The following is a 21,094-nucleotide window of genomic DNA, read 5'->3' as shown; positions in this document are numbered from 1 at the left end:
CAAATTGGAAAATGCAGAAAAATACAAAGAAGAATATAGTTCATAATTATCCCATCACTTAGAGATAGCCAACGTTTTGGTTCTGATTTTTCTGGTCCTCTTTCCATGGAGGGGTATATATAGTTTTCCATGGAGGGGTATGATACAGTTATTGGTTAACAAAGACAATGAAATCATATTTTGCATAAGATTTTGTAACATACCCATTGTTTCCACATACTCTGGGAATAAATATAAAAAGTATATATGTCCATTTTGTAGGCAAAATAGGATTTTAAAATAATTTGCATATCTTTGATTACTAATGAAATTGAATATTCATGTTTGTTGATCATTTGTGCTTCTTATTTTATGAATTGCCTATTCCTGTTCCTTATGTATACCTCCGTTGGGTTCTTATTCTCTTTCTTATTGATTTAAAAAGTACTTTACATATTAAGGATATTAATCCTTTATCATAGATCTTGTAAATATTTTCTCCTAGCATTGTCTTTGAATTTTATTTTGCTTCCTTTTTTTTGTCATATAAAAGTTTCAAAATTATATCTAGTTAAATATATCAATCTTTTCCTTCATGCCATTTACTGTTAACAGTTTGGTGTGTACTTTTCCAGACATTTTCTATGCATATGCAAATATATCTATAAATATATATATAGTTAGATATATAAAGTTTTCCTGCACATTTTAGATGATATCATTCACACTATTCTGCAGCTTATTTCACTTACTAGTATATTTTAGATATTTTTCCATATTAAAATATAAGGATCTAATTCCAACAGAGTATTCCATTATATGAATTTAGTAAATTTCATTAAATCAGTTTTTAAAGATTTTTTTTCACTTTCACAGTTAAATCTGAAAATTTTTTGGCATATGAGAGAAATAGAGACTGAAGTTTATTCCACATGGTGACCCAGTTGTCCCAGCAGCACTTATAAAATAATCTATCCTTTCTCCACTTGTTTGATAATTTTGTCATATATTAAATATCATATCTTTCATTAAAGCTTGATCACCTATTAAATACACATATATTAAAGACATGGATTTCTGTCTAGATTTTCTACTTTGCTTCCACTGCTTGTTTGTTCCTAATCAACACCACATTGTTTGAATTATTGTAGCTTTATAATATATTTTAATATCTACAAAATCAATACCACTTCTCTGTTTTTCAATATTGCGTTGGCTAATTTTTTTCTTTTTCTGAACTTTAGAATTATTCCATGAAGTTCCCAAAACATCTCTTTAGGATTTTGATTAGAATTGTATTAAATTAGGTAATTAATTGAAGGATATTAACACATTGGCAAATGATTATTCCTTTTCTTTCTTTCTTTTTTTTTTTTTTTAAGATGGTGGGGGAGGGAGTGTGCAGCACACATGCAGGAGGGAGAGGGACAGAAGGAGAGGGAGAGAGAGAATCCCAGGCAGGCTCCATGCCCAGCACAGAGCCCAGTGTGGGGCTAGATCGCACGACCATGAGATCATGATCTGAGCTGAAATCAAGAATCAGAGAATCAAGAGTCGGGTGCCCAACCAATTGAGCCACCCATGCGCCCCCTGCAAATGATTATTTTAATTTAAAACCATAGCATGTCCCCATATCTATTCAAGTTTTCTTTTTATGCTTATCAGTAGTGTTTTGGTTTCTTTGTCTAAGTCGTGGGTTTTTCATCAGGTTTATTGCTAGATACTTTATAGTTTTTATTACAATTGTAAAATGGCATTTTAAAAGTATATTTTCTGACTGTTATTAATAAGTACTGATTTTGTGTGTATGTCATAAAAACTCATTACTGAATATCAGTCTAGTTGTTTCCAACTGATTCTTCTGGATTTCTCATGTAAGCCGTCATGTCACTTGCAAAATAATAATAATAATAATAGTAATTAAAAGACAAAGAGCAGGGGCACCTGGGGTGGCTCCGTCGGTTAAGCGTCCTACTTCAGCTTAGGTCATGATCTCACAGTCCATGAGTTTGAGCTCCGCGTCGGGCTTTGTGCTGACAGCTCAGAGCCTGGAGCCTGCTTCAGATTCTGTGTCTCCCTCTGTCTTTGCCCCTCCCCTGCTCATGCTCTGTCTCTGTCTCAAAAATAAATAAAAACATTAAAAAAATTTTTAATAATAATTTTAAAAAAGACAGAGGATAGATGTTATTTCTTTTACAGTATTTACACTTTGTTTCTTTTTATTTTCTTACTGCTTTGGCTCCCTATTCTTGGGAGTATCAGTTGTACAGTTTTTCCTTCTGGAATTCCATTGGAATCACACACACACACACACACACACACACACACAGGCTCTTTGGGATATGATCCTACTTTGCCCCTAATATTTTCATCTGATTATCCTTTCTTCTGAGTTCTTAGAATTTCCTTGGACTCTATCTTCAGATTCTCTCATTTAATTTTCTATAGCATCTAATATGTGGTTCAGTGACTCTTTAGGATTTTAACACTCAACCGTGTTTTTATCTCTAACCTACTCTTTGGCAAGTTGCCGGATCCCCCAGTTGTTGCAGCACACACTGCTTGTGGTCCTCTCCCTGGATGGTTGTGTTTTATTGATCCCACCCCACTCCTTCTTCAACAGCCCCACCCCTCGGGGTCCCCGGTTCCACCCTACCCATTCTTCTATTCTCACTGTACCTGTTCTCCCTGACAGGTTCATCTGTCCTCACGCCCACTACTCACATGCTTAGTCGTGAGAGAGCTCCTACCTCAGAGCTCCATGTCAGAGATGTCTCTGCCTGCATGTTTTAACACCAAACCCACTGTCTCCCAAATTTGTTACTCCTAATATTCACGGCACCATGGTCAGCTAGTTGCCCACGATAGAATGTCAGGGTCATCCTGAACATCTCCCTCTCCTCTATCTGCCCCATCCAGTCACTTCACACTGTTGATGGGACAACACAAATGCCTCTTTCTGTCTTTATCACTACCACTCACATTTTTAAGCTCTTGCAGTCTCTCTTCAGGGTATCCCAGTTGTCTTTTTTTCTCTCTCTCTTTTAGTTTTTTTACTCAGTGTTACCATGCGCCTTCCCAAAGCACACATTTAATCATGTCAGTCATCGATTCAGTTTCGGTGGGTCCTATTGCAAAACAAATTCTAAACAACTTAGGACATGTAAGACTGTTTATTATCTTGTCCCAGTAACCTTTCAGCTTTGTCACCTGCCATTCCTTTCCAGATGTCTTATGTCCCAGCACACCAAGATTCTTGCCATTCCCCAAACATCCTCATGCCTTTGCACAGACCCTTCCCTTTGTCTACAGAGTTGTTTTCTTGACCCTTTACCTGCTTATTCTTCAAGATCAAGTTCAAAAGACAACTCGGTGTGCCTGGGTGGCTCAGTCAGTTAAGCATCCGACTCTTGATTTTGGCTCAGGTCATGATCTCACGGTTTGTGAGTTCAAGCCCCACATCAGCCTCCGTGCTTGTCGTGCAGAGCCTGCTGGGGATTCTCTCTCTGCCTCTCTGCCTCTCTCCCTGTCTCTCTAAGTAAATAAATAAATAAATAAAAACTTCTTTAAAAAGACAACTCTGTGAAGGCTGCCTGGACTCCTGAGGTAGAGAGGTTTAGGCTCCCTCCTCTGTACTCCCTTAGTAATTGATAAATGTTTCTCTACTCAAGCATTCGCATGTTGTTCTACAGCTATGTCTGTGTCTGTCTCTCCCTTCAGATCAAGAGGAGCCCCAGCTCTTCTCTTTGTACTTTACTCACATCTTACTCTCCCACTCCCTTCTCATCCAGACTACTGAGCAGTCCGAGTCCCTATCAAGTGAAATCCACCTACCACTTATTTCTCAACTGCACTTTACCAGTTAAAAGCACACAGATGTGGAATGCAATATTACCTAGTAACCTTACGACCAACCTATGGTATAGTCAGTTTCTCACTTTCCAAAATGACTATTTCACACCTTCTTCTTTGTCCCCAAACCTCCTATAATCCCTATTCCCCTGATGACCTTGCCTCTAATTCACTGAGAAAATAGAAGTAATCAGAAGACAATTTCCCCATTCCTCACCATCACATTTTCCAGTTCCCTTGCATCTGAACCTGTATCCTCTGTGTCTACCAGAGGCCGGTCCCTTCACTTTTTCTCTGGATCCTGTCTCCACCCACCTTTCCAGAGTCTTGGCTTGTGCAGTGATCCCCTTTTTCCTCTGTCATCTAGATCTCCCTTTCTTCTGGATCATTTCCACTGGCCTGCTGGCATGCTTGACTATCATCTATCTCCTAAAAAAAATAAAAACAATTAAAAAAAAATCTCTTGGCTCTTCCTTCCCATCTAGTAATAGCCACTCCATGTCTCAGCTGACCTTCACACTAAAATTATCATCCCGTCTCATCTCCACCTATTCCAATCAAACCTCAGTCCTTTCTACCTCACTGAAACTGGTCTTGCCAAGTTAACACTGTTCCCAAGTTGTCCAATCACATTGTCACATCCGTGTCTTCATCTTGCCATACCTTTCAGCATCATTGAACACAGTTCACCACCTCCTCCTTTGGGAAACACTTTCTGGCTCAGCTTTCATGATCCCTACTCTTCAGGTGTGCCCCCCCCACCCCGGATTCAGTCTCCTTTGTCAGATTTTCTTCTTTTCTAAACATTAGCTGTTCTAGAATCTGGTCCAGAGACTTCTTTTCTGCCCCATGTCTAACCTACCCATGAAGAATCTCATTATTTTATGGGTTTAGGACTGTCTATATGTCAGTGACTCCAAAACTTATATGTCTACTCCTCATCTCTCCTCTAGACTCCAGACTCTGACTTATATACTTGATTATCTTTTCAGAAGTAATTCCAACTTAATATGTCTAAAACAGAAATCTCAATACCCTTCTTCAAACAATCTCATTGCCAAGTCTTTTATGTCACTAAATGGCACCATTCACCCAGTTGCTCAAGCCAGAAACTCATGAAACACCCTCAGATTCTCTTTCCCCACCCTCTACTGCCCCACTGTCCCATCCATCCACAGATTTTATCGATTCTCCCTAAAAATACTTCCCCAATCCATCTACTTGTTTCTAGCTCTATTGCTACCATTCTAGTCCAATATACCACCATCCTTCACTAAGACAACAGCCTCCTGACTGGCCTCCAGGCTTCATCTGTTACCTACCGCTCGCCATTCATTCTTCATCCAGCCACCAAAAAATCTTTGAAAAACATAAATCAGGGGCACCTGGGTGGCTCAGTCAAGTGTCTGACTTCAGCTCAGGTCGTGATCTTGGAGAGCTTGTGAGTTTGAGCCCCACATCTGGCTCTGTGCGGACAGCTCAGAGCTTGGAGCATGCTTTGGATTCTGTGTCTCCCTCTCTCTCTCTCTCTCTCTCTCTCTGCCCCTCCCTGGCTCATGCTCTCTCTCTCTCTCTCTCTCTCTCTCTCTCTCTCAAAAATAAATAAACATTAAAAAATTTTAAAAAAACCCGTAAATCAGAGTGTATCACTCTCCTGGTTAAAACCCTCCATTGGTTCTGCATTGCACTTAGAATAAAACCCTCCTCCTCACCCTACCAAGGTCTACCAAGCCTTCTGTGGGCTCTCAACCACCTCTCCAAACCTGCCGTGTCCATTCTCTCCATTGCTTGCTCCTAACCACATGATATTTTTTTTAATGTTTATTTATTTTTGAGAGACAGAGACAGAACACGAGTCGGGGAGGGGCAGAGAGAGGGGGGACACAGATTCTGAAGCAGGCTCCAGGCTCTGAGCTGTCAGCACAGAAGCCAATGCGGGGCTTAAACTCACAGACCATGAGATCATGACCTGAGCCAAAGTCAGAAGCTCAACCCACTGAGCCACCAAGGTGCCTCCCACATGGTATCCTTTCTGTTCCTCGAATGCTTGCTTGTTCCCATCTGAAGGCCTGTGTAGCAGCTATTTGCCCTTCTTGGAACGCTTGCTCCCTCTCATCCCACTCTATTTTGTTTTAATCATAGTACTGATCACAATTGGGCATTTCCTTGTGGTTTTGGTTTCTTTGTTTTTTGAGTTAAAAAAAAAATCTGTGTCTCTTACCAAGAATAAAAGCTTCCTGAAAGCATGGCTCACACTGTCCTGTTCTCTGTTGGATGCCTAGCCTGTAGAACAATTTCCGGCACATAGTAGGTGTTCAGAAAATGCTTTTTGAAGGGATGAGTGAATCCTAGTATTCCTTGCAATTGGTACAATTCCTGACACAGACTAAGTTCTCCTGTGTTTGCTGAATTAGTAGATAAGTTCCTCCAGCTATACTGTGAACCCCTCCCCCACTCGTGCTCTGTCTCTGTCTCTCTAAAAATAAATAAACATTAATTTTTTTTAAATTTCTGCTTCCATCACAGCACCTAGCATGATGCTAGGGACTTCTGGATGCTTAGTAACTATGCTTGTTTGGTTTATTCTTCTTCATAAAGGGAAAGCCAAGCTTTTCAACTATCTACTTAATAGACTTCACTTCTCTGAGAGTAAACACGTGACATAAGAGGAATGGCACAAGAATGGGGATGGACTGGGTAGGGGTTGGTCAGCCCCTCTTGGCTGGAATAGAGATAAAAGGAGAGGGTGCACCTTGCAGCTTTCCTATCAGAATTCTAGTCATGGTGCTACATTTCTTTGTGATGAATCTGTTCCAGGGTGCAACCTACATCCTGGTGATGGTGGATCCAGATGCCCCTAGCAGGTCTTCCCCCAAGGCTCAATTTTGGAGACATTGGCTGGTAACAGATATCAAGGTAAGCAGGCCAGAAGGCGCTTTCTGATTCACTTGGGCTTATAGCTGGAAGATTACCGTTCTGGGCAGTTTTCAGCTCTCATTCAGGAGGGCTGGGGACTCAGGTTGCCCCCTACACTCAGCTGTCACAGCCCCTCCCAGGTTTTCTAACACTTTTGAAAAAGGTCCAGGATCAGTGGTGCACAGGTAAACCGGGTGGGGAGAGCCCTAACTTGTAGCGTTTGCTGATTTCTGTAGTGTAAATACTTCCACCATGGCCAATTTCAAGTTACTGATGATTTAACGGTTAACTCAGATTTTCTGAAAATTTAACAGTGGCTCCAGCGCACCACCATGAGGGGCCTGGATTCGGAGGCACAGGGGTGACTGTGTGGTCCAGGTGGCAGAGCCGGCAGGGAGAGTCCTGCAGGGGGTCCTCCTGATGGGCTGAGGGGCAGTCTCCTTTTCTTTGTACAGAAACAAGTGGTCTCCCCTCATCTGTGTCCCTTGGCCATCACATAATTGTGAAGGAGTCTGGCTCATCCTTTCTGGAGTAGGTCTGAGGAACACAGATCTGGAGGGTTGGTAACGGGCATTATGTAGGGCGGGGGGGAGGCTGTATTCCCAAACAAGTTTTGGAGACCCCAGGCTACACTGTATTAATCACATTCCTCACTGACGGGTTTTTTAGTGCTTTTAATATTCAAATGTGCACTATATAATCTGCATTTGTTTTCCAGCCTCATTTGCCTAGTGAATCTTTTGTTCATGAGCGCCTGGCCGCACACTTTGGGAAAATCCATGCTAGCTTCAGCCGTTCATGCATCTGTGCCTAGAGAGTTCACAGATGGCCTTTGCATAGTCATCAAGCCGTAAGATAGTGGGAACCCAGGGGCACCTGGGTGGCTCAGTCCATTAAGCATCCAACTCTTGGTTTCAGCTCAGGTCATGATCTCGCAGTTTGTGAGTTCGAGCCCTGTGTTGGGCTCTGTGCTGACTGCACGGAGTCTGCTTGCAAGTCTCTCTCTCTCTCTCTCTCTCTCTCTCTCTCTCTCTCTCTCCCTCTCTCTCCCCCTCCCTCTCCCTCTCCCTCTCCCTCTCTGCCCCTCCTTCTCTTCCTCTCTCTGTCTCTCTCTCTCTCAAAATAAATAAAGATAAACTTAACCAAAAAAAGATAGTGGGAACCCAGAACTAAAAGACTTAAGTCTGGATCTAGGTTTGATAGGTTCCCAAACCCATCATCTCTATTAAGTCACTCGGAGTCCCTCCGGGTATTTCCTCTTTGTCTGTAAGATGGGAACCATGTTATCTCCTCTATACGGTTGTCGCAAGAATCCAATGAGAGAGCATACTGAGAGCACTTTGGAAAACAGAGAGCACCACAAATGTAAGGAGTTTGTGTTTTTCCTTCCCCCACTGTGGGTCAGAGGAAGGGGTATCGGTGTGAACTATCCATTGATTCTCCTGAGCAAGGCAGGGGCTCTCACAGCCCCTAGAGTCGGGGGCTGGTGGGAGAAGCTATCCTGTCAACCAACCCCTGCCCAATGACCACGGGCCCTTCACGGGGTGCTTAGGTAGACAGCCCATCCTCAGAGGCAGTCCTGGCTACACACAGCCTTGAAGGAGTCCCCTCCAGGGAGGCCTCCAGCAGGCTTTTTGGACAGTGCCTGAGCCAGGCTCCTGAGGGAAAGCAGGAACATTGCTTCAACACACTTCCCCTGGCCAACCACCCGTCATCCTGGTAAAGAGCCTTGGAAACACTATAAACATGCAAAGGGGCAGAGCTGGGGGATTTTCATGCCATCAAGGCTGGGAGAGAAGCTGAAGGCACAAAAGGGAAAAATACTGGATCCTGCCCCAATCTAGAGCATTGCCAGTTTCTATACTTGGGATTCCCAGGCAGTCATAAGGGGGAGAAACTCTCAAGAAAGGAGTACTGCTCCAGACATGACACGTGTAGTGCAGCTCTTCACACACCAGGCTGTCCATAAGAGGGTTCTACTGGGCAGTTCTGAGGCAGATTTCAGAAACCATGGTGGATGGGATAATTTCAGGATTGAGGGCACCTTGGGGCCATAACACTGCCTCTCTTCCAAGCCGAAGCCCCCCGCCCCACCCACTGCCGTCACCCCAGTATGCACTCAGGACAGTTCTCTCACAGAAGCTTTGCAGGGCAGACGTGGGTTCTCAGCAGCCCAGCTGAGAAGCAGAGCAGGTGGCAGGTGGCAGGTGGCAGGTGGCAGCTGTCCGGCAAGACCGCTAAGCCTCAGAGCTTATCAGGGCCACCTGCCCGGGTGTGGCCCCCAGCCTTCCCGCTTAGACCGGAGGAGGCTTGGGTTTCAGGCACATTTTCACCCACTTTCCCTGATCCAAGTGTCCAGCAGGAAGCAGCAGCTCTTGTCAGCTGTATCCACTCAGCCTGCCCACCAGCCCCCAGTTTCCTTTAGCTGCATGGCCAGTATGAAAACCAGGCTCACTTAGGTCTCAGGCTGTGGCCCTTGGCCAAAAAAAGGGAAGGCTCTAATCAAACCCAGAAGCACTTCCTTTGTGTTGGCGTTAGCTGAGGCTGAGTAGGTCTCAGACATTACAACATGTTCAAATCCACTGGTGAATGTGTTAAAATGCAGATTCCCAGGCACCACTTCCGTCAGTCTGGAGAGAACGAAGCATACAAGTTTAACAGGTCTCCAGAAGGAATTTAGCCAATCGAAGGAAGACCACAGAGTTCAGTCTGAATGCTTTGGTCATTGTTATCACCCATCTGGGAGCAATTTTCAAGTGACAATCATTTTCAACCCTTCCTTTTGATCCCCACGATCAGGGCATGTGAACTAGGCATTATCCCCATTTTATAGGTGGGAAAGCAAAGCCTGGAGAGGTTGGATGATGCAGTCTCTCAGCTAGGTGGGTCTTCATTCCAAGGCCCCCAACTCCAAACTGCACACCCTTCTGGCCATACCACATGGTCTGGTTCACACTACATCTCTCCCATCAGCTCCATGGTGGCAAGAGGCATGCCACCTTGTCCTCCCTGTAAGATGGCAAACGTAATCTCTGTGGTTCTCCTACCATTCCAGGGCTCTCCTTCTGGTTCCCTCTTATGGACAGATGCTTCCAGGGAACCTCCCCAAAGACTGCTATCTTGGGAAATCAAATACACCTGGCTAACATTCAAACCCTTCAGGAATTCTCATCCTTAATATGTTGGGCTAAACGTAAACCCAGTGGGGTGCCTGGGTGGCTCAGTCGGTTGAGCACCCAACTCTTAATTTCAGTTCAGGTCATGATCTCACGGTTCGTGGGATCAAGCCCCATGTCAGGCTCTGCACTGAGCTTGGAGCTTGCTTGGGATTCTCTCTCTCTCTCTCTCTCTCTCTCTCTCTCTGCCTCTCTCTTTCTCTCTATTCTCTTTCTCTCTGCCCCCTCTCCCCTGCTCATGCTCTCTAAAATAAAAAACTAAAAAGTGAGTCCTATATATTATCATTACCCTCAGCAGTAAGTGGCCTCAACAATAAGGCACACCATAAAGTCACTACAGACATAAAGTGATGATGGTCCTGTGATTCACAGTGACCACAGAGGTGGAACCCAGGCTGGCCTTGATATTAGGAACACAAACCTAACTGCGTGGTGGGTGGGCCATGGCCATGGGGTCCCCTCAGTAAGGACAATTTGGGGGCCATCTATCCAGGTGGAAACAAATAATTTCTCAGGAATACAGGAAACATCTGCAGCTCCCTGCCCTAAAGAGAGGCTGGCAAGTGTCTACTATAGGGTGGGATAAAGCTCTAGACCCTGGACAACTTGTACAAAAACCAGAGAGAAGTCCACCAGGAGGAAGCAGGCATTCATGTTACCCTTTGTTCACTTAATTCAACAAATATGGGTTGGCCATTGTTTGCAAGCATAAAGGCAAGGACTCTGGAGCCAGACCACTGGGCTCCAATCTGACAGTATAGCTATGTGATCTTGGGAGGCAGGGTACTCAACCTGTCTTTCAATATGCTCACTTTAAAAGTGGGGATACCAATAGCCCCTGCCTCCTCACCCTGTTGTTATGGAGTTCAGATGAGTTGTTTTAAGTAAAGAGCTTAGAACAGTACCCAGAACACGTAGCGAGCTGTATGTATCGTTGGTGGCTGTGATGTTACCCTTACTGCTCCTAAGTCAGGCACCAACACTGGCACTGGGGTTAGAGATGCAAACACAGCAGGGGAAGTCTCCGCCTTCTATGAGTTTCTACTCTAGTGAAGCAGAGGAAGGAGGCTGAGGCACAGGGGCTCTCTCAGGGAGGAACTGGCCACAGCCGCGGGTTCCTATCAGCTTGGAAACTGAACGTCAGTCCTCGAACCTGGCCCGACCAGGACAGGCAAGGACTGCTGCAAACAGCATGCCGCCCTTCTCCGCCCCCTCTTTGAAAAATCTCTCATTGAACAAAAGAGTTCCAACAGAGCATTGACACACAACGTTTCTCTCCCTGCCATGTCCTCAGCTTTTCCTTTAAGATGTTCTTGAGTTCTGATTCAATCGAACTAATAGTCTTCATGCTAAAGCCTAATTAAGATATCAATTAATTTGCATCATTCATTTCAGAAGAAAAGCTTATTGGTTCATCTTCTGTTTGTCTCTGAAATTAGTGCTCAGGGCTTTTCATGCAGATATTTTCATTAGACTTTTTATTGTTAATGGGAATATTGAACACAGGAAGATGGTATATTAATACCTTCCACAAAGAATATCATGATTGGTGACAAAGAACACTAAGAACAATTAAGGAGACAAGACTGCCTTTTTTCTTCCAAAAAAGAAAATCTTCCTAGAAACCGTCAATGATTCTAAAATTCGCCCTGAATCTCTTTTTTGTTTCAAGAAAGAAAGCGAAACGGCAAGTTCATGTTTCCCTTTCATTCAGTGCCCTCAACCTTTGGCAGCTGTAAGCACAACCAATTCTGGATAGAATTAAAAGGACTTCTAAGGGTCCATTATTCTGTCTACTTTTCTGTAAGGTTGAATTTTTCCATAATGAGAGCTTGTTTCCTAAAGGACCTCTAAGTGTGTTAGGTGAATAAGATACATGGGAAACCAAGTAAAGCGGGCAAATACCTTAGCCTCTTGCCTTCCAGTTATGCGGTTAGCACAGGCCAGGACACCTCTGCTTGAATTGTCGACCCCACTACTGAGTGATCTCAGGCAACTTACTTGACCTCTCTGAGACTGCAGCTTCTTGTTTGTATAACTGACATAAATCATTAGGCTTCAGGGTTGAGATAGGAAGAGGAAATTACATATGCAAAGAGGGGAAGCCTCCCTAGAGAGAGGCACTACAGAAAATGGCAAATTTATCCTGCTCCTAACCAACTGAGCAGCAGATCCTGTAGAAATTTGAATATACTCTGTGTGTGTGTGTGTGCGTGTGTGTGTGTATGCGTGTAGTATCAGAATATTATACATATATATATATATTATATAGATTCCAATTCCAAATAGATATACTCTGAAGCAAGCTAATGATAATACACGGAAGAAGAATAAACAATCTTGATCAGAACCACAAGTTCTGATGAAGAGATCAAACCAAGGAAATGGAATTAATTAGTTACTTTCTTTAGACCTATATTTTCAGTTTTGCAATGATATTTGTGCACTTGTCCATGCGTGCTTTGCCCTGTATTGTGAGGGTCCATTAATTTAAGTAATAAACACCTACAAGGCATGGCTTATGCTCTCTAAAGATCTATGGGCCATAAAGAACATTTGGTGATGGGGACAATACAGGGGGCCCTGGTTATAAAGAACATGGCCACCCTGAAGGGGCAGGGAAAGAGCCTGTACTTCTGGGTCAGATGAACCAGTGGAGCCTCCAGACTCTTCCACGTCCAGATGGAAATTCCTGAGCCTCAGTTTCTTCATCATTAAAATGGGAATGATAATAATATCTCTCTCCCAGTGTTGAAGAAGATCAAAACTCCTGAAACTGAACAGAATAGTAGGACCTTGATAAATGTGATTCTCTCCCCTATGACCCCCAACTTGGAGATCTGACCATAGCAGCCACTTATAATTGAGCAATTTCCCTTAGGCTCTTGGACTCATCCTTGCAAAGTAAGAATTCTAGACAATGACACAGACCTTATGGTAAAAACAGCTCATCTTTTTGCCTTTGAAGACTGCAGGTGGGTTCAGGCCAGCTTGGAGGACTTGACCTGACCAGGATTTGCTTAGATGGAGGTAGCAGTAGTTGGAGCAGTGGGGGTCAGTCCCATTATTCAGTCTCTGGGAACTGCCCTGTGTACCCCACCCCCACCAGACCACAGCCAGGGCAGGGGACTGGGCTACAAGTGACAGTCAGGCCTACAGTGTGCTTCCTGCCCCGTCAAGACTGCACTTTTTCCTCGACACCTTCCATTTTTATTTTTCACACAAGCCAGCACCCTTCGGCATTTCCTTATCACTCATAGTCCCCATCTTGCTGTCATTGTCCCACCCCAAAGATGCCTTCGTTCCCATTCAAAGTAATTTAAATAAAATGTTGCTACAAAGTGGAATATTCTCTTTTGATGAATGTTTTTAAAGCCCTTTAGGTTTTCATGGTAATTTGCGGTGTAAAATTATTTGGAGATAAGAGCCAAATTAGCTCTCGTATGCTGAGGTCGCTGTGTCCTGTTATCCATGTGAGCAGTGTTTAAATATAATCAGCCCTCAGACTAATGCAGCATAATTGTTCATTTGAAATAGCTTTTTTTACTCCATTCAATGAGTCATTAAAATATTCAAGGGATAATGCAGTGAATTGGAAATGAATTTATCATATTATCCCATACATACTGTAGTGCTTCAGGTAACTAAGGAGAAAGAGAGAGAGAGAGAGAGAGAGAAAATATGAATAAAATGTGTACAGGCAGGAAAGGGGCCAGTTTATACAGGAATATGGTCAACAAAGCTTTTTAGTTGGTTTATGGAAACTATGTATAGAGAGGCTGACCGGGAGGGTGAAAAAAAAAAGGAAAGTGCTGTTCTTCGAAGAGCTCATGCGCTCTCTCTCTCTCTCTGTCTCTCTCTCTCTCTCTCTCTCTCAGCACTCTGAGAATCTGTGCTCCACCATAGCTCCACTGTTAACTTATTTTTATCAAATATGTTTATATCAGAAAGTCGTTATGGAAACCAATTCTGCCATCCAGGAGAATTCCTGGATCAGGCAGAAAATTCTCTCTCTCTGTGTCTCTCTCTCTCTCTCTCTCTCTCTCTCTCTCCCCCCACCTCTCTCAGTCTCTCTCCCCACCCGCCCAACCCTGTCACACACATACTCACACTCACGCACATACACCTCGCTCACACACACCCATGGACACCCCCAGAGGGAACAGCACTGCCTTGCTTACCGATTCTGAGCTCAGCTCTGACGGGCACAGAGGGCGGCACCCTGGCTCCCCTTCATGGCCACTCTGTAAAATGGATAAGACTGAAACAAACAACCCTGCCCTGACACCAGGAACCTGGGCTTGTCACGGTCCACTGGCCTCAGTCCCCCACCCCTGACTGAGCACACGTGCTTAGGAAGAGACAAAGGGGGATGGTGGCAGCACATTCAAAAGAGTGATCCTTGCTTAATTTCAGGAAAGTTCTATTAGTGTGCACTGTTTATATCACACCTGGGAGAATGTCTTCTGTTCTGGCCACACTGTGTTAAGAAAGAGTGAGCAGCATGAGGAAAGCAACCAGAACGGCTAGGCTCTATAAAAGCTGTGTCAGATGAGCAGGACCTGAAAGAGGCAGGGATGGGTAGCCTGCTGGAACAGAAAGGGAAGACACAAGAACTGCCTCTACAAATTCCTTGAAGATTTCATTAAAAATTTGAAGGAATCTAGTTGGAAAACAAGGGAGATCCTGCTGTGCTCCACAGGGCAGAATGAGAACCGATGGGTGAAATTTACATGGAAGTAAATTTTGGCTCCATATGAGAAAGAACTTTCTAAGAACTTGAACTGCCTAAGAACTGAGCATATACTCCACAGAGGAGGGAGCTTCTTATCGCTGAAAGTACTTATTGATGGGTAACCCAGGGAATTCCCCTGCTACGTAGAAGGTTGGAGCAGATGACCCGTAAGATGTTTCCACCTGCGTATTTCCTCTCCTGGCTAGTGACACTCTTCTTATAGCTTCTATTCATATAGCATATTAACAACATCAATAATAACTAAAGAAGGAAGAGTAGAAAGGGAAAAGAGAAGAGGAAGAAAGAAAATAAGAAAAAACATCGGCACATTTAGCATGTGGTTTTGGGCACTGTGCTTTATTTGCATGAACGTCTCATTTAAATATCTTAACGAAAGCCCTAAGAGGAAGGTAATAAAGACAAGAGAAGAGGGGTTGTGCAACTTGTCCAAGATTGCACAGCAAGCAGTGGCTGATTGGGATTTGAATTTAGAGCCTAGACATACGGTCATGATGCTGTATGGCCTCTCCAGAGTTTAGGTGGGTTCTACACCCACTCTCAGGCCTGGCCCATGTGACAGCTGATGTCAGGGCCAGTTGTGGCTGCTATGAGTGCTGGTGTGAGTGGTGTGGTTTGAGGTGCTTGGTCCTCAGTCCTTAGCCTCTGTCCTTGGCCACACCTGCCTCAGCCATAGCACAGCCCTGATTCTGGGCCTTGGAGTGCAGCATACACCCAAGAGGTAAATTCTCTGACTTATTGGGAAGCAAATTAATTACCTCCCTGAATCTGTTCCCTCATCTGTAAAAGAGGACAGTAGAATCAACCTTGCAGAAACACCGCAAAGACTTGGGAGAAAATGTGTAGAGCACAGCAACACAGCACCTGCCTCGTGGTAGGTGCTACTTACGTGCCAGTTCTCTACTGCTTCTGTCTGCTATCACCCTAAATCCTCCACAGGAAGCTTAGAAAGTAAGGAGCATATGTCACCTCCCAGATATAGGGCAAGGCCTGGCCGGGAGAATGGCCTGTCCATGTGGTTACCAGTTGAAAGACCTTAAGGGAAAAAGGCAACACAGGCATAGGACTTAACAGTGAAGTGTTGAGTCCAACTATTTAACATGCTGTGCTCAGCACTGTGTCTTTTAAATAACAATAATAGATGATAGACAAGAGAGACAGATAGACTTTTAATAAATAAATGTTAGAAGAATTTAAAATGTGATTTCTTTCCTGCTCTTCAGTTGGAAGGACAAGGCTAACATACAGGAAATGGAGAATAGAACTCATAGGGTATAGTGTCAACTCTACCTGGGCTCTTGAGACTCAGAGAGCTATAAAAGTTCAGAGCACTTTTCTTTCCCCTTTGCAGTGAGGCATCTACTCCTCCTTCAAGATTCAGCTCATGATAACCTCCAGCTTTGTCCTTCTTTGGGTTGTTATTATTTGTGAGTCTCTTTTCCTGATTAGATCATGAGTTCCTGGAGAGCAGAATTGTATCTTATGTCTCCAGCACTTAGCATGATACCCGGAACATAGAAGGCCCATAGTAAGTGTTGATTGAATCAATTGATGAAGGCATGAAGGCATGAAGGCATGAAGGAATGAATATGACAATGAAGGAAGGATGGAAGGATGGGTGGGTGGGTAGGAGGATGGATGGATAGATAAGGTGACATCACTCTATGATGACTTCACAGTGGAGATACAGGTTGAGCTGGGCCTTCAATTGTGAGCAGGCCTGAAAAGTCAGAGGATACCAGAGACTGTATTCCAGGAAGGGAACAGAATAACTAAAAGCTCAGACATTTGAATGGGATAGGAAAAAAGAAGAATCATAAACATAAAAGCCAAGACACTTGAGTCAATTAAAGCCCTTATCACTTCTCTCTAGATGATTATTACAGAAGTCTACTAACTGGTCCCCCTCCTGTACCCCCCACCTCCACCAAACGTTATCTATTTTTCTAAAATCAAAATATGATGATGTTACTTCCCTGGTTGAAGCCCTTTGGTGACGCCTCAGTATCTGAGGACAGAGTCCTATCTGGCCCGAGTGTTATTTAAGGCCTCTAAGGATGTGGCCCCACTGCCCCACTGGTCCCCATTCTGAGGATGTGGCCTGCCTGCCCCGCCAGCCCCCATGATGCTCCTGCTGAGTGGCTTGTGGTATTTCACACCTTCTGGGTGGCTCAGGCCTCTGTGGACTGTTCTTGCTCCCCTCTCTGTAGAAACCCTGTCTGCAACCTGTAAACAGTTACTTGCTTTGCACAAGTTAATTTCTCATGAGTTAAGACCTTCAAAGCCCAGAAAGAACTTAGATTTATGATCACAAAAGCATTTCCAGAAATAGGAGAGGAAAATGTAAACTCCCAAATTTAGGCTGGTGAGTGTGGTATCAATCCACATCAAAATTCCATAACCATTTGATAAACAGATGGTCCAAGACAACATAGAAAACAGTGAACACTGGGAGTCAGCATAGGGTCACTAAAAACAAGTCGCACCTCACCACTCAGATGTCCTTGCTGATAAAAGCACTGATCCAGTGGACCAGGAGGAGGTCCACAGCACAGCTTGACTAACCAAGGTGTTAGACCAAGTTCATCCTGGTAACCTTGTAGGCAAGGGGGAGAAATATGGCTTTGGTGACTATTGTGGTAGGTGGGTTTGTGGCTTGTTAACAATTCCTGAAGAGTGTTGACTAATGTCAACCTTACAGGTGGTCCCTGGTGACACAACACAGGACTCTTTCATGGCCCCATCTTGTTTGCTATCTTTATAGATAGCATGCTCACCGAATTTGTAGATCACACAAAGTTTCAAGGAATTGCTGGCATGGTGGCTGACACAAGACAGTTAATTTTAGCAAATTGCAAGGATGGGCCTGCAATGAAAAATTTAAATATAATAGGGGTTAATCTAAAGTTCTATATTTAGGTTCTAAATCAATTGCACAAGTACAAAATGTGGAAGATCTTGCATGGCAGGAGTTCATGAGGAAAAAGGCTCCAAGGAGTTTTAGTTAATTTTTAAGCTAATTTTAAGCTAATAATAGAATGTTAAACCATAATGCAGGAGTTAAGAAAGTTAATGTCGTCTTAGATCACATCAATGGAAGTAAAGGCTTTTAGATCATTGAAGATTATAATTTCCCTTTTTCTGCATCGGTCAGACCACCTCTGTTCACCCATTCATTCATTCACTCATTCATTCATTCGACATGTGTTCAGCACAGCTTGGGTGATAGTTTTTATTCAGGCACTGCAGAGTTTCAAAACTCTGTTTATAAAAGTTTCAAAAGTTTATAAAGTCAAATCCCTTCCAGGGAAGAGCAACCAGTCTGGTGAGAGGAGTAGAGAAGTAAATCAATGACTACGTACAGTACAGAGTGGAGTGTCAGGGTGGAGTTAAGTCCCAAGAACCTGGGGGAAGAGGAGGTGAGCCCCTCAGAGGAGGTGACCCTTGAGCAGAGTAGAAATTCGGCAGGTGAACGGTGAGGAAACAGTATGTAGGCAGAGGAAATGGCAGGAGCAAAGGTCCTGAGACAGAAACCGGCTAGGGGGAGGGGGGGAGTGGTTTCCAGGAACAGAAAGAGGACCAGTGCAGCTGGAGCAGAGTGATCAAGTGCACAGGAGGTGAGCAGTGAGGGAGGCTCTGAAGGACAGAGGGTCTTAACCTTGACCTCTCCCTGGTTAGAATCACCTGGGAGCCATTCTCCAGACCGGCTAAATCAGAACCCCTGGAAACAGAGGCTTAACAGCCCTTAATTTCTGTTAAGCTTTCCCAGATGATACAAATGTGCATCTGGGTGGAGGAGGGGGAAATGGGAGTCACTAGACAAGGAGTACAAAGTTGCAGTTACACAAAATGATTAAGTTCTAAAGATTAATACTGTACTGTACACTTAAAAATTTGCTGAGGGTAAATCCCATGTTGAGTGTTCTCAGCACAATTTTTAGAAATTTCTTTAAGTTTATTTTTTTTTGAGAAAGAGAGAGAGAGAGAATGCAAGCAGGTGAGAGGCAGAGAGAGAGAGGGAGAGGGAATCCCAAGCAGACTCCTCGCTGTCAGTGCAGAGCCCCCAATGTAGGGCTCAAACTCACGAACCGCGAGATCATGACCTGAGCCAAAATCAATAGACACCCAACTGACTGAGCCACCCAGGTGCCCCTCAGCACAATTTAAAACAAACAGAAAAAAAAGGAAGGAAGGAAGGAAGGGAGGGAGGGAGGGAGGGAGGAAGGAAGGAAGGAAGGAAGGAACGAAGGAAGGAACGAAGGAAGGAACGAAGGAAGGAAGGAAGAAAAAGAAAGGAAAACCTATGTGCATCTAGGAGTGAAAACCACTGTCGCAGGGCTTTGTGTCCAGGCCTGTAGAGGGAGTTTGACACATGGTTATTGGAGGCCTTTAAAAAGAGGTTGATAACTGTTTTGTGTATTTTTGTTGCTGTTTAAGTAATCTCTACACCCATCATGGGACTCAAACCCACAACCCAGAGATCAAGAGTCGCACGCTCTACTGACTGAGCCAGCCAGGCACTCCTGCTTTGTGTCTTTGAAAGATCACTCTGGGGTGCCTGGGTGGCTCAGTCGATTGAGTGTCTGACTCTTAATTTTGGCTCAGGTCATCATGATCCCAGGCTCATGGGATCGAGCCCTGGATCAGGCTCCACACTCAGTGGAGATTAAGATTCCCTTTCTCTTTGCCCCTCTCCACAGCTCCCATGTGCACGCGCGCACACACACACACACACACACACACACACACACATTCTCTCTGTCTCTAAAATTTAAAAAAAAAAATCACTCTAACTGCTGTGTAGGGTGGCAGCAGGGTGGCCACAAAAGGTTGTGTCACTCCTTTAGGAGGGATGAGGGTGATTTGTACCACGTGACAGCAGTGGGCATGGAGAGGACAGCTCTGGGGTCTATTTGAGGTTGAGGGCCTATTGAACTTGCCAGTGGATTAGACATGGTGAGCGAAGGATGGTCCAAGGATGGCACCTAGATTTGGGGCCTGAGCAAATGGCAGTGCCATTTACTGAGATGGGAAGCACTGGAGGATGGGCAGGTTGGGGTGTAGGAGGGGGGGATCTGAAGTTCTGAGGATCTGAAGCAAGCAGTTCATTCTGAGATGCTCTTTAGAACAACACTGGAGATTTCAAGACTGAAATGAGGCTGGAAGTCAGGGGAGATGCCAGAAGAGGAGGCCCGACTTTGGGCTACATCAGGTGTGTTTAGAGCCACGGGGCCTTTTAAGGTGGTCTCTTGAGGAGGGGAGTGAGTATATTGTCTTTGGAGATGTTCAAGAAGAAGCCGCCTGCCAGGGATTGAGCAAAAGGTTGGACACAGTTGGCTCTAGACTGCTTCCTCCAGCTCCCAGCTCCTGGGATTTTGTACTAGAGCCTGGCACCAGCCTGCCTAGAGCAGAGCACCATGCTGGGAGACGAGTGCAGAGAGGCAGTGGACCAGGGCTGTGGAGGGCCTTGGAGGCCATGAGGAATTGGTTCTAGTTAGCAGAGAACTGGGTGACTCTTTGAAAGGAGCTCGGGATTCAGAGACGGGGGTCCTACACCACTTGCTAGCTGGATGACACTGCTCCAGGTCTCCCCCTCCGAGGGCCCCAGTTACTGCCAAGGCAAAGGAGCCGGTTAGGTATTTGGGCCATAACATCCAGCTCGGAGAGTTTAATACCTTACTTGATCCTCTAATCAGCAAGCCTCAACCTTTCTTTCTGCCAAAATGTTGTTCTTATGCACAACACACCCCTGGGTCTCTGAACACAAAAACCAAGCTCCACGTTCCGGGCAGTTCCCTGTGTGCCTGCTGTCCCAGTCAACAAAGTGTTTCAGAGTGCCGGAGAGAGTGGCGCTAGAGGGAGGATGTGGAAGCTGCTCCAACTGATTGTAAAAGGTAAACCATTCCCTGGAGCTTTATTATTAGCAATGCCGGCCTTGGAACCTACGTCCCCAGTGATTTTCAACCCACAGCTGGAACTAGTGTCAGGACAGTGTTGCAAACCTCAGCTACAGACCTTAGAGGATCAGAGTGGGCCAGTGAGCAGGGCGAGGCCTAAACAGCTCTGGTTTAGAAGAAAGTCAGCCGCAGCCTGCCGTATCAACTGGAGAAAGACAACCCCGTGGCAGGAGGCACGCTGGGGGCGGCTGCAGGAATCCAGTCATGCCAGGGTGAGCAATAGGCCTTGAGTAGTGGGCAGTAGGATGGGGAGGAAGGTCCAGGTGTTCCTGGCTCTCTCCTGCCAGCCTCAGCCCAGAAAGACATGGTGGAGTCGGTGTGGGGCGATCAGAGACTGAGGGGCAGGAGACAGCAACCCCCACCCCACCCACCCCACAGTGGGCGCTGTTGCTTCCCAGAGAGATGAGGAGGAGGAAACCACAGTCCAGAGCTCTCTGGAAGAATCCAGGACTCTGCTTGGG

General features: G+C 44.9%; 1 protein-coding gene across 1 annotated transcript in view; it reads left to right on the top strand.

Annotated features, from left to right (window-relative positions):
• Window positions 1–21,094, top strand: part of PEBP4 (phosphatidylethanolamine binding protein 4) — a 202,546-nt gene that overhangs the window by 100,154 nt on the left and 81,298 nt on the right. The window contains exon 3 of the mRNA XM_047090550.1: window positions 6,649–6,747. Coding sequence (XP_046946506.1) covers window positions 6,649–6,747 — 99 coding nt within the window. The remainder of the gene's footprint in view (window positions 1–6,648; window positions 6,748–21,094) is intronic.

The sequence above is a fragment of the Lynx rufus genome, unplaced genomic scaffold, assembly GCF_022079265.1.
Source record: "Lynx rufus isolate CCGP_SWC_20201006 ecotype Redwood Valley unplaced genomic scaffold, mLynRuf1.p SCAF_3, whole genome shotgun sequence".
Classification (NCBI taxonomy): Eukaryota; Metazoa; Chordata; class Mammalia; order Carnivora; family Felidae; genus Lynx; species Lynx rufus.
The sequence above is the reverse complement of the archived record's forward strand: the minus strand, read 5'-3'. Positions and strand labels throughout refer to the sequence as shown.